The sequence below is a fragment of the Anser brachyrhynchus genome (genome assembly GCF_964034855.1).
Source record: "Anser brachyrhynchus genome assembly, contig: SCAFFOLD_86, whole genome shotgun sequence".
Classification (NCBI taxonomy): domain Eukaryota; kingdom Metazoa; phylum Chordata; class Aves; order Anseriformes; family Anatidae; genus Anser; species Anser brachyrhynchus.
Genome location: NW_027664065.1, coordinates 275,398 through 288,066, shown reverse-complemented (window position 1 = coordinate 288,066; position 12,669 = coordinate 275,398). Strand labels below are relative to the sequence as shown.

The window sequence follows — 12,669 nt, the reverse complement described above, 5'->3', positions numbered from 1 at the left end:
TGATGACGAGCCTTTTTTCTCCCGAATCCATGGAGCAACAGGCCTTCTGCAGTACAGCTGCTTGTATTGGGTTTACATGGCAATGGTTTGGTAGCAGTGGTGCTGCAGGGGTGGCTTCTGTTAGAAGAGTCCAGAAGCTGCCCCCTGTCAGGTAAGGGCCCATTCCACATGGCTCCAAAAGGGACACATCACTGACCAGAGCTGAGTGAATGGGCAATACTAGTTGCAGCTCTGTAAGAGGATATTTAAGAAAGGAGAAATACTGCTCTGAAACAGCAGCTGGGAGAGAGGAGTGAGAAAATGTAGAGAAAAACAGCCCGGAGGGGCTCCAGGCACCAGAGGAGAAGTTCCCCTGAAGCCCATGGAGAGGCCCCTGGTGGAGCAGGCTGTCCCCCTGCAGCCCGTGGATCCCACACGGAGCAGATCTCCACGCTGCAGCCCGTGGAGGAGCCCCCGGTGGAGCAGGTGGATGTTGCCTGGAGGAGGCTGCATCCCATGGAGAGCCCCCGCACGAGCAGGCCCTGGGCTGGAGCTGCAGCCCGTGGAGAGGAGCCCACACAGGAGCAGGGGATCTGGGGGCAGCTGCCACCCGTGGGGGACCCGTGCTGGAGCAGTTTTCTCCTGGCAGATGGATGCTGTGATAAGGACACATATTGGAGTAGTTCTTGAAGAGCTGCTGCCTGTGGAAAGCCCACGCAGGATCAGTTTGGGAAGGACAGCAACCCTTGGGAGGGACCTCACGCCGGAGTATGGGCAGAGAGTGACCATGAAGGAGCGGTGGAGATGAAGTGTCATGGACTGACCGCAGCTCCCATTGCCCGTTCCCCTGAGCTGCTCAGGGGGAGGAGGAAGAAGAGGGTGGATGGTCTTTTTTAGTTCGCTTTTAGTTTCTCACTGTTCCAGTCTTCTAGTAACACTCAATAAATTATCTTAATCTCCCTACGCTAAGTACGCTTTGCCCATGACTGCAATTGGTGAGTGATCTGCCTGTCCCGTAAATCAACACTGCAGCCCTTTTCCATTCTATTTTCTCCATCTGTGCCTTTGAGGATGGGTGGTGAAAGTGGCACTATGGAGTACAGCTGCACATCATTGTGAAACCACCACACCACTTGGCCTTGTTATTGGCACCAGCTTTGAAAAAGGAGAGACAGTTTCAGGCAATTTATAGGGGTGATCATGTTTTATTAAACAGATGGTAAGAAAGAGTCAATCCTGACATACAGACGAACAAAATAACACTGTTGTTTTATTCCTCAAAGTACACTAGATAATTTTTTTTCTAAGAAACTAATAAAAAGAAATGACACTGAAGATAAAAGTAAGAATATATAATGATGATGAAAGAAATACTCAAGAAATCATTTGTGGAGAAAAAGGGGAAATTTATCAATTTTCAGAAACAGCCATGAAATCTTTTTCCTAACAGCACCCTTGAGCTCCTGGTTCCTCATGCTGTAGATGAGGGGGTTCACTGCTGGAGGCACCACTGAGTATAGAACAGACACCACCAGATCCAGGCATAGGGAGAAGATGGAGGGGGGCTTCAGGTAGGCAAATCTGCCAGCGCTGGTAAACAGGGAGACTACAGCCAGGTGAGAGAGGCACATGGAAAAGACTTTGTTCCATCCCCGTTCAGAGAGGATCTTCAGCACAACCCTAAAGATCTACACATAAGACAGTATGATGAATACAAAACACCCCCAAACCAGAAAACAATGAAATCAGAGAACCAGAAAACCGCAGCACAATGAAAACAAAACATCCAAACACCAACAAGAAACAAACTATGAGAAGCCCAGCTTCTCTGAGGTAGGAATGTGAGTAGAAGAGTTTGAGGATCTGGGGGATTTCACAGAAGAACTGGTCCACAGCATTGCCTTGGCAGAGGGGCAGGGAAAATGTATTGGCAGTGTGCAGGACAGCATGGAGAAAGCCACTGCCCCAGGCAGCTGCTGCCATCTGGGCACAAGCTCTGCTGCCCAGGAGGCTCCCGTAGTGCAGGGGCTTGCAGATGGCAACGTAGCGGTCGTAGGCCATGATGGTGAGAAGAGAATACTCTGCTGATATCAAAAAGACAAACAGAAAGAGATGTGCAACACATCCTGCATAGGAGATGGCCCTGGTGTCCCAGAGGGAATTGGCCATGGCTTTGGGGAGAGTGGTGGAGATGCAGCCCAGGTCGAGGAGGGTGAGGTTGAGGAGGAAGAAGTACATGGGGGTGTGGAGGCGGTGGTCGCAGGCTACGGCGGTGAGGATGAGGCCATTGCCCAGGAGGGCAGCCAGGTAGATGGCCAGGAAGAGCGCGAAGTGCAGGAGCTGCAGCTCCCGCGTGTCTGCAAATGCCAGGAGGAGGAACTCTGTGATGGAGCTGCTGTTGGACATCTGATCCTCCTGGGAATGGGGATCTGCTGCTCTGGATAGGGAGGCCTGTCCAAGGAGGAAAGAGAATTAAAATGTTAGGGTAGACCTCTGTGAGGAAAACCTAACCTATTGTTTTTTAGAAGCCATAAAAAACTGCCTCTTCGCTTTTCAGAAGACTGCTCCTCTACTTGATGTCAAAGTGGTGCTGCCTGAGGGTGCTAGTGGGGGCAAAAGACTCTCCAGGAGACAGTTCTGTCCTAGAACAGTAAGTAAATGGAACATGGGGTGGTCTCAGATGAAGTGTATTTGAGGTAACTAGGAGTTCTGGAGCATTCTTTCTCAAAATTCACCCAACTGCAGAGCAGGGCTTTGTGCACAATGCTTTGCTTTGTTACTTCATACTCATCCCCCTATACCTGAGGAGTGTATTTAAGGCAAAATCCTTGGCGCTTGTACTGCTCACCAAGGGAAACCTTGGGGTCCTGGGAAGCAAAGGGACTGTCCTTCAAGGCAGAGTGGGGACAGCTGGGGTATCCATCAGTCCTGGTTTCAACTGCCCTGTGTAGGCACCTCTGGAGGATGGTCACACTCAGGTGTTTCCCTGAAAAGAACCTGGATGCTGCTGAGAGCAGAGGAATCCAGGTTCAAAGTGCAGATCTCCAAACCCCTCACCCATCTCATCGTACCTGAGGAGGATCTCAGCGCCCTGCTTTTCACCACGGACACAGAGGGATCATAACAGCTGCCCACATACAGCCATCCAGCAGCATTTCTATGGCCTTAGGGCTGACGTGTCTTCTCCATGGGGATGCTAGATAACACAGAGCTGCTAGGGCAGAGCTGTGGTCTTGTGCATGGCAGCCTGCAGCCCAGCCAAAGCCCCATGTAAAGAGTCAAATATCCTTAGATGTGGTGTCCTGAAAGGAGAGTCAGCTCCTTCCCCACACAGCATTTTCCCAGTGACCCAACAGTTAGGAGGGAATGTGGATGCCTTTTATTCATGGACGTATTGAAGAGATAGGAACATCATCACCAGTTTTTGAGCTGCACACGAATTCTCATCCCCAAAACTCTAGTGAATCAAAAGAAACTCATGACATTATTATTAGATGAGAAAAGAAGCTAAGGAGTTTGTATGAAGAAGGCGTCGGCAGGGCAGGTGCCCAAATCCCCTGTCCCATGTTGCTTCTGGGAGCAGCTCCCGCTCATTCCCTGCCCATGGCTCTGCTGCCTGCAGCTGTCCCTGCCTGCAGCTGGGTCTCTATCCCCACGCCTCCTGCCTGCAGGTCACAGCCCCCATCCCACCCGCTGGGTGCTCAGCTCTGCCCTGCAGACACCTCCTGGCAGCAGGGCTCTGCCCGGGGGCAGCTCGATGGGGGCACGTCCTAGAGACCAGGTCACACAGACCCTGCTGACACTGCATATGTGGTGGTGGTGGAGCTTTCTATGGGCTGAGGGGAAGGAAAAGATCGTTGTAACCTCTCAGCCATCATGGATTCTCAGCCTCTTCTTGGAATTAAAAGCATATATTTCTATTACCACTGAAGCAAGTAGAGAAGGCTGAAAACTCAGGAGGCTCAGGAAAGCTGTGACTGAAGCTGAAATCACCTTACCCCGGCTGTTGCAAAGTCCCCTTGGATACATCCTGGTTGTGCTGTCGCACGCAGCAGCCTCCCGCCAGCAGCAGGACCCTGCCCTGCCGGGGGGGCTCCTTCCACCCGCAGCTTCTCCCCGCAGCGCCCTGGGCAGCTCCCCGGGCAGGCTGAGTGCTGAGCCTGGCAGGCGGCAGAGGCCCTGCCCCGGCACACAGCCCCTGGGGCACAGCAGGGACCCTGCTCTGCACCACAGCCCTGGGCACCCCTGCCTGCACCCGCGGCTTCTCCTTCCTCCAGGAGCTGCGGCTGCATTGCCCTCCAGCCAGAGACTTACCGGGGTCAGGGCTGGCAAGTGTTCTCCCCCAGCGAGCTCTGTGCATCCTGCCACTTCTGCCTGCCTTTACCCACTCTGTCTCTGCAGGCAGTGCCCCCAGCCCTGCTGCGCTGGGCAGAGGAGCTGCTCCTGGGCAGAGCTGGCTCTCTGCAGCGCTGCCCGCTTGCCAGGAGCTCCCCTTGGGCCCAGGAGCCCGGCCCAGCTCAGCAGCACAGGCCCAGCCCAAGGCCTCCCTTGCTCTGCCCCCCACCAGGCTCCCTGCCCAAGGCCCTGGGGCTGCAGGGGAACCTGCTGGGAAACAGCCCGAAGGGATCCCTGGGGTTCCCTCCCTCCCCTGGGCACACACACTTCACAACAGAGTCATTTCTCCTAGCAAAAAATGAATTAGCTGTAACAATAAATTCTTTATGTCCCAGTATCAGTTTGGACATGAAGTCATGGTGGGGGACATTTCTTCCTCCTCGTGGCCACTTCCAACCTTCCGAGATGCACTTTGAGCAGTGTTTTTTTCTTTTTTTTTTTTTTTTCCTCTTGCTGTTCCCTACTACCAAAGAAAGCTCCATCAAGGTTGAAACCTCTCCTAAAGTAGGCATCCCAACATATCAGCATCCTTGCTGCCTGTCAACCAACCAGACAGGAGTCACCTCACCAGCATCTTCCAAGAAATGGGGCTGTTGCTGGCCTTGCACTTCTTGGCTGGACACAACCAAGCCTTGTGCCTCCTGCTGTCCAGTCATGGACTCAAGCAGAAGGGACAGGACAACCCATATGTGGGCCTTCTTTCTGTCTGGGTCCTCCTGGCTATGGAGGCAGAGGGGATCCCACAGTCAGCAAGCCAACCAGGTGCCTTCTGCTGGCCTACCAGGGCCACTGGCAGATGCCAGCCAAAAAGTACAGATCCCAGGGAGAAGCCAAGGGTGACCTGTCAGCTACTTCAGACAGAAGTGACTTCACAATCACTGCCACAGCCACATTCTTCCTGCTGGGGCAGGAGATCCTGAGGCAGAGCTGAGCTCATCAGAGCATTCCCACCCATCTCCTCCTTGTGTTTGACGAGCTGATCAGATCCACGGCCCCTCACATTCATCTTTGAATGCCATGTGACTGCACAGCAACCTCACGGCTCCTGCCCTGCGCCAAGGGGGTAAGCGCCTAAAGTTAAGGGTTAGGAGAGGGGTTGAAGGTGAGGAGGTTAATGCACAGGAATGGGGCTTTGGGGTGTTAGTTTTTCATGTATGGCATTAGTGACTAGAGCTCACTTTTCTGGGTTAGAGATTAAGCAAATTCTAGTGGAAGTGTTTGGTGTTCTGCTTGTGGTGTCAGGTCTGTGGTTAGGGTATGGTCAAGCTCTGTGGTTTAGGTTTTTGTTTAGGTTTGCAAGAAGACTGGGGTTAACTAGAGCATTTTAATGCTAGTGTTAAGGGCAGGGATCAGGGCGAGCAAGAGTGTAAGGGTAATGGAAAAAGGCTATGGACTAAGTTTGGCTTCAAGGGATATTGTGGACAAACATTAGAGAAGTGGATTCCTGTCAGGGTGTGGAGTAGCATTTAGGTTTAGGGATTAATGGATATGTCCAGACCTTGTCTTGGATGAGATGAACACCAGTATTTGAGGCAACTTCTAGACAAGGTCAGCTCCCATCTGATCTCTCCTCATGCCTCCTCTCTCCTCTCCAGCTCTTCCTGGCCACCTCCCCGTGCTCCCCATGTGGCCCTGAGCTGGTGGTGCTCTGAGCAGACCAAGCATGCTGTGGTGCCCAAGAGGTGACGGCACACTGGCTGTGCTGCACACGGTGGGAAGTAGACCTATCTGTATTGGGATCACTGCTGCTAAACTCTCACTCTGGATTCAACATCTGTGGCAGATGCTCAGGAAGACTAGGGAATATTTCCAAGGACTCTAGGGGTTTCCAGGTATTTTATAGATCCAGGCAGCTGTACTTCCCTGAGGATGAGAGGAACCCCTCTCCAACCTTCCTTCTTTGAGCATGCTGGTCCCTCACTGAATCCCACAGGTACTGAGTTCTTGTTTGCCTGGGGAAAGGCTACCCTGCCCGAGGTAGGAGTTATTGCAGGAGAGCTTGAGGATCTGGGGCATTTCACAGAAGAACTGGTCAATGGCATTGCCTTGGCAGAGGGGCAGGGAAAATGTATTGGCAGTGTGCAGCAGAGCATAGAGAACCCCATTGCCCCAGGCTGCTGCTGCCATCTGCGCACAAGCTCTGCTGCCCAGGAGGCTCCCGTAGTGCAGGGGCTTGCAGATGGCAACATAGCAGTCGTAGGCCATGATGGTGAGAAGAGAATACTCTGCTGAAAACAAGAAGACAGTCAGAAAGACCTGTGCAGCACACCCTGAGTAGGAAATGGCCCTGGTATCATGAAGGGCATTGGCCATGGCTTTGGGGAGAGTGGTGGAGATGCAGCCCAGGTCGAGGAGGGCGAGGTTGAGGAGGAAGAAGTACATGGGGGTGTGGAGGCGGTGGTCGCAGGCTACGGCGGTGAGGATGAGGCCGTTGCCCAGGAGGGCAGCCAGGTAGATGGCCAGGAAGAGCGCAAAGTGCAGGAGCTGCAGCTCCCGCGTGTCTGCGAATGGCAGGAGGAGGAACTCGCTGATGGAGCTGCTGTTGGACATGTGCTGCCTCTAAGATCTGCACAGGAAGGGAAAGACAATGATATACTAGGACAGGCTTTTCTGAGTGAAACCTGTGCCATTCCCCCAGCCATACTGCCATGCTTTTTCTTTCTCTACTGGAATCTTTCATTCAGCTCCATGACATGAGCTTCATTTTTTAAGGTTCAGTGTGCAATGAGGAGCAAGGGCCTCTGCTCCCGGGCTCTCAAGGGAATCAGTCCTAACCCAGCGCAGTGAGTATACAGGACCATGGCAGCAGGACAAGGTTTTATTTTCAGATTTTGTCAAATGAAATCATTTCTTACCCAGAAGGGCATGTCTGCATCTGCATTCCCAGAGCTACAGAATATAGTTGGCAGAAAAGTGCTTTAGGGCCACTTTTATTCTACACACCCTCATCCCCTTCATCATGCCCCAACAGTGTTCTCTGAAGTCAGAAACCGGGAGATTTTCTGCTTAACTCAGAGTGAATGGCTGTGAGACCTGAGAGGCAAAGGGATTCACTGTGGCTTGGTGCAGAGTGAAGGGAGCTGGCTGGGCTTGTTCCCAGCTGCCCAGCACTTGCAGATTTTGGGCACCAAGGGCAATAACATTCATATTACACTTGAAAAGAAGCCAGGCTCTGCTGAGAGCAGAGGAGGCCACTGCCAATCCCTCAATGCCCAGCCCTTTTGAAGGTACCTGAGCAAGGTTTCAGCACCACACCTCTAGCCAAGGACACCTAACATTCATTTCTCCAGCGCAACAGCATGTCCTTGCGTGTAGCATCTCCTCCACTACACAAGGCTTCTAGATCATGCAAGCAGACGATGGGAAAGATTTGCATCCTGCAGGGCAGCTCACAGCTCTAAAGGCTGTGAGGGCAGAGGCTTTTCTTAGCGGGACAGGAGGCAAGGGGGCTTGCACAGGGGAAGCGGTCTGCACTGAATGAAAAAATATGGAGTTTTGTGATGAATTCTCCCTCCGACAAGATTTCTGATTTACCTTCCACTCATTCCTCGGTCATATCCCTGAAGCTTTTACTTCCAGGAGCTCTTTCCCTGTCTCACGTCTTCTTCCTGTTTCTGCTCACAACCGCAGTGTGAGAAAGAGTCTTGTGTTTTTGCAGTGGAATGTGTTTTTGCAGTGGAAAATTCCACTAACCTTGCATATTCAAAAGTGATTGTGCAGGCATGACAGTGACATGGAAGTGGGGAGTATGATACACAGGTAAAGGAAAGGTCCCACTCTCCCAAAACTAGGATAGCTAAGAAAAACAGGATGAGCAGTGCAGAATCAGTAAAAACAAAAAATCACGCGCCCTCTGGTCATGAGAGAAGAAGGAAATAAAAAAGGAAAAGGAGAAATTAACAGCTGGTCAAATCTAATCGTACATATATGGTATAGTAATAAGCATCGAATAGTTTGTGAACTTGTACTCAGCCAGTGAGGAAACGGGAGGAAACAAGTGTTGGGTAATAGGAAATATGGGGTTATGATATACTTTTGCTGGGCGCTCCTGCCTGCAGGACACTTGCCATTGCAATCACGAATAAAATAGCTTCACAGAAGATCCTGTCCGAGAAAATTATTGGGGTTTACTCACACCACCCCAAACTCTATGCAGTAATCTTTGCCCTTCAGAAACCTACCTGTATACAGGACAGTGGCTAGCTGGATGTGCGTCTTTGTAGGTGGAAAAGGACCTGTCAGAAAGCCCTGCTGGGTTCAGCAAAGTTGATGCTGTAGCTTTCGATAGGAAGAGGAGAGGCTGAAGGCAGTTTTGGGGCTGCTCACAAACCCACTGATCATCAAAGTTAACAGCTCAGGAGTCTCAGCAATGTGCTCACACTGGACAGTTCCTTTTCCGTGTCTCCCTGTCCAGTAGAGTAGGTAACTAAAAAGAGGGCAGAAAATCCCTTCTTTGATCATTCTTGTGAAAAAAAAAAAATGCCTGGGAAATGATACTGGGTGCTTTGGAGCTGTGAGCAGGCTGTCCCATGCAGCAGCCTCCCCGCAGCACCCGGGGCAGCTCCCCGGGCAGAGCTGTGGCTGCATTGCCCTCCAGCCAGAGACTTACCGGGGTCAGGGCTGGCAAGTGTTCTCCCCCAGCGAGCTCTGTGCATCCTGCCACTTCTGCCTGCCTTTACCCACTCTGTCTCTGCAGGCAGTGCCCCCAGCCCTGCTGCGCTGGGCAGAGGAGCTGCTCCTGGGCAGAGCTGGCTCTCTGCAGCGCTGCCCGCTTGCCAGGAGCTCCCCTTGGGCCCAGGAGCCCGGCCCAGCTCAGCAGCACAGGCCCAGCCCAAGGCCTCCCTTGCTCTGCCCCCCACCGGGCTCCCTGCACATGGCCCTGGGGCTCCTGGGCTCACAGCTCCTGGAAGGCAGCAGGGTCCCTCCTGGGGAACACACTTGGAAGCAGACAAAGCAAACACTGACTGGCCCTCTCTAAGCACTGCGCTGTCTGATTCCTGCAGCAGAAATTGCCCTACCAGGTTGTGCAGGGCTACGGGATGTGCCAAAGTTCCTCTCTGTTGTTCAACTTACTCATCAGTGAAGTCAATGATGTAATAGACTGCACCCTCACAAACTTTGCCGATGACACAAAGCTGGGAGGAGTGGCTGATACCCCAGAGGGACCTCAACAGGCTGGAGAGATAGGCTGAGAGGAACCCCACGAAGTTCAACAAGGGCAAGTGCAGGGTCCTGTCTCCTTCCTAGGGTGGAATAACCCCCAGCACCAGTACAGGCTGGGAATGACCTGCTGGAAAGCAGCTCTGCAAAGAAGGACCTGGGAGTCCTGGTGGACAGCAGGCTGAGCGTGAGTCAGCAGTGTGCCCTTGTGGCCAAGAAGGCCAACGGGATCCTGGGGTGCATTCGGAAGGGTGTTGCCAGCACGCCAAGGGAGGTGATCCTCCCCCTCTACTCAGCCTGTACAGGTGCTTGGTGTTATTCCTCCCTAGGAAGGAGACACCACAAAGAAAAGGTGGTATGAATGACAAGCCTGACAGGGTTAGAAAAGCAACATTTAGTTGCAGAAGAAGCACTAGGGCTGAATTCTCCTGAAATGCTACTAGTTGCTTGACAGAGCAGCACACTGCCACAGTCATGGTGACAGCCTGGCAGCTTTGTGCCTGGGTATCACTGTGAGATCAGCCAAATGGGATGAAGGCTTTGTTCCTCATCCCTACTGTTGAGAGAGGGGTTTTGCCTCTCAGCAGGAGCTATCGCTGCCACATGTCACCCAGGCAATGTCTGTGAGTGGCATCTGCCCTTGGGGCCCAGAGATGTGCAAGGACTTGGTTCTCTTGCTTTCCAATATCCACTGGCATTCCATCCAAGCTAAGCAACCCAAGGCCTTCTCCAGAGCTGATCATCACAGAAAGGCACTTCTGGGACTCCTTGCAACAGCCTGCAGTAATGCTGCCATTGCTTATGTCAATTGTGTGGTGCCTGGAGTGTTTTGGACTCTTCTAGAGGTGAGTTTGAAGTATGGGAATGCTTTATACAAACACAAAAGAGCTTTGACATGTTGGCTTGTGCTCAGTGACTTCTGTCCTAGAGCACTGCAGGTTATTGAATCAAAGTCTGGAATACCTGGAGTGTGTCCAGTGTCCTAGAGCCACTCACACACTGGCTGATACTGACTTGGTTACTGAAAATACAGTTTGGTGGGAGACTTCAACTTCCCAGATGTCTTCTGGAAAGACAACACAGCAGAGAGGAATCAGTCTAGCAGGTCTCTGGAGTGGGTGGAAGATAACTTCCTGACAAAGCTGCTGAGTGAGCCAACCAGGGAATGTGCCCGGCTGGACCTTTTGATTGTGAACAGAGAAGGCCTTGGGGGGAATGTGAAGGTTGGAGGCCATCTTGGGCATAACGATCACGAATTAATAGAGTTTTTGTTTTTTGGAGAGGTAAGGAGCGGGGTTAGCATAATTGCCGCCCTGGACTTCAAGAGGGCTGACTTTGGCCTGTTAAAGAGCTTGGCTGGCAGAGTCCCTTAGGAGGCAGTTGTGAAAGGCAAAGGAGTCCAGGAAGGCTGGACACTCTTCAAGAAGGAAATCCTAAAGGCACAGGAAAAAGCCATTCCCATGTCCCAAAAGATGAGCCAGTGGAGAAGGTTGGCCTGGCAGAACAGAGAGGTTTGGATAGGGCTCAGTAAGGAAAAGAGAGTTTATGACCTTTGGAAGAAGGAGCAGGACACTCAGGAGAACTACAAAGATGTTGTGAGGCTGTGCAGGGAGAAAATTAGAAGGGCCAAAGCCCAGCTGGAACTCAGTCTGGCTACTGCCATGCAACAGAATAAAAAATGTCTTTATAAATGCCTTAGCAACAAAAGGAGGACTAAGGAGAATCTCCATCCTTAATTGTATGGGGGGAAACATAGTGACAAGAGATGAGGAAAAGGCAGAGGTACTTAATGCTTTCTTTGCCTCAGTCTTTAGTATGAAGCCCAGTTGTTCTCTGGGTACCTAGCCTCCTGAGCTGGTAGGTAGGGACAGAAAGCAGAATGAAGCCCTCCTAATCCAAGAGGAAATGGTTAGCAACCTGCTACTCCGCTTAGTCATACAGAAGTCTATGGGGCTAGAGGGGACCCACCCAAGAGTATTGAAGGAGCTGGCAGAAGTACTTACCAAGCCACTTTCCGTCATTTATCAGCAGTCCTGGCTGCCAGGGGAGGTCACAGCTTACTGTCGGCTAGCAAATGTGATGCCCATCTACAGGAAAGGCCAAAAGGAGGACCCATGGAGCTACAGGCCTGTCAGTCTTACATTGGTGCCGGGGAACATTATGATGCAGATTATCTTGAGTGCCATCATTCGACACATACAGGACAACCAGGTGATTGATATCAGTCAGCATGGATTTATGAAAGGCAGCTCCTGCTTGATGAACCTGATCTCTTTCTATGAAAATGCGATGCACTTGGTGGATGAGGGAAAGACTGAGGATGTTGTTTACCTAGGGTTTAGTAAAGCTTTTGACTCTGTTTCCCAGAGCATTCTCCTGGAGAAACTGGCTTCTCATGTCTTGGATGGGCGTGAGCTTTGCTGGGTAAAAAAAATGGCTGTGTGTCTGGGCCCAAAGGGTTGTGGTGAATGGAGTTAAATCCAATTGGAACTCGAGACTATGGCCTGGACAAGTCTGTAGGTTGTGCGAGGGATTCCTGCGTGCTGGCACCACGCATCCTGGCTGTGAGAAAAATCTCAATAATTTTCTTCAGACAGGATCTTCTGCAAAGCTATTTTATTCGCAATTGCAATGGCAGGCGTCCTGCAAGCAGAAGTGCACAGTAAAAGTTTATCATAACCTTGTATTCCCTATTACCCAACACCTACACTTTTGCACTCCAAGGCTTCCTGAAGGGAGGTTGTGATGACGAGGGGGTCGGCCTCTTCTCCCAGATAACTAATGATAGGACTCGAGGAAATGTCTGTGAGTTGCGACTGGGGAGATTTAGATTAGATATCAGGAAAAACTTTTTCTCTCAAAGAGTGGTCAGGCACTGGAACGGCCTGCCCAGGGAGGTGGAGGAGTCACTGTCCCTTGCGGTGTTCAAGAAGCACCTGGATGAGGCACTATGTTATATGATTTAGTAGCTTAGTGGGTAGTATTGGTAATAGGAGGACATTTGGACTAGATGATCTTATAGTTCCTTTCCAACCCTGTGTTTCTATGATTCTATGACCTGATTTCCCCCATGTCCTCACTGGCTGAGTACTGCAGGTTCACAGCCTACTCGATGCCCTTCTATGCCATATATGT

General features: G+C 51.5%; 1 protein-coding gene across 1 annotated transcript; it reads right to left on the bottom strand.

Annotated features, from left to right (window-relative positions):
* Positions 1 to 1,361: 1,361 nt before the first annotated feature.
* On the bottom strand, positions 1,362 to 2,479 carry LOC308186386 (olfactory receptor 14A16-like; the record flags this gene model as incomplete). Its single annotated transcript, XM_080608532.1, has 2 exons — positions 1,702 to 2,479; positions 1,362 to 1,667 (listed from the first exon to the last, which is right to left on the bottom strand). Exons 1-2 carry the CDS (start codon positions 2,383 to 2,385, stop codon positions 1,362 to 1,364), a joined length of 990 nt encoding a protein of 329 aa, XP_080464658.1. The 5' UTR covers positions 2,386 to 2,479.
* Between the last annotated feature and the right edge of the window lie 10,190 nt (positions 2,480 to 12,669).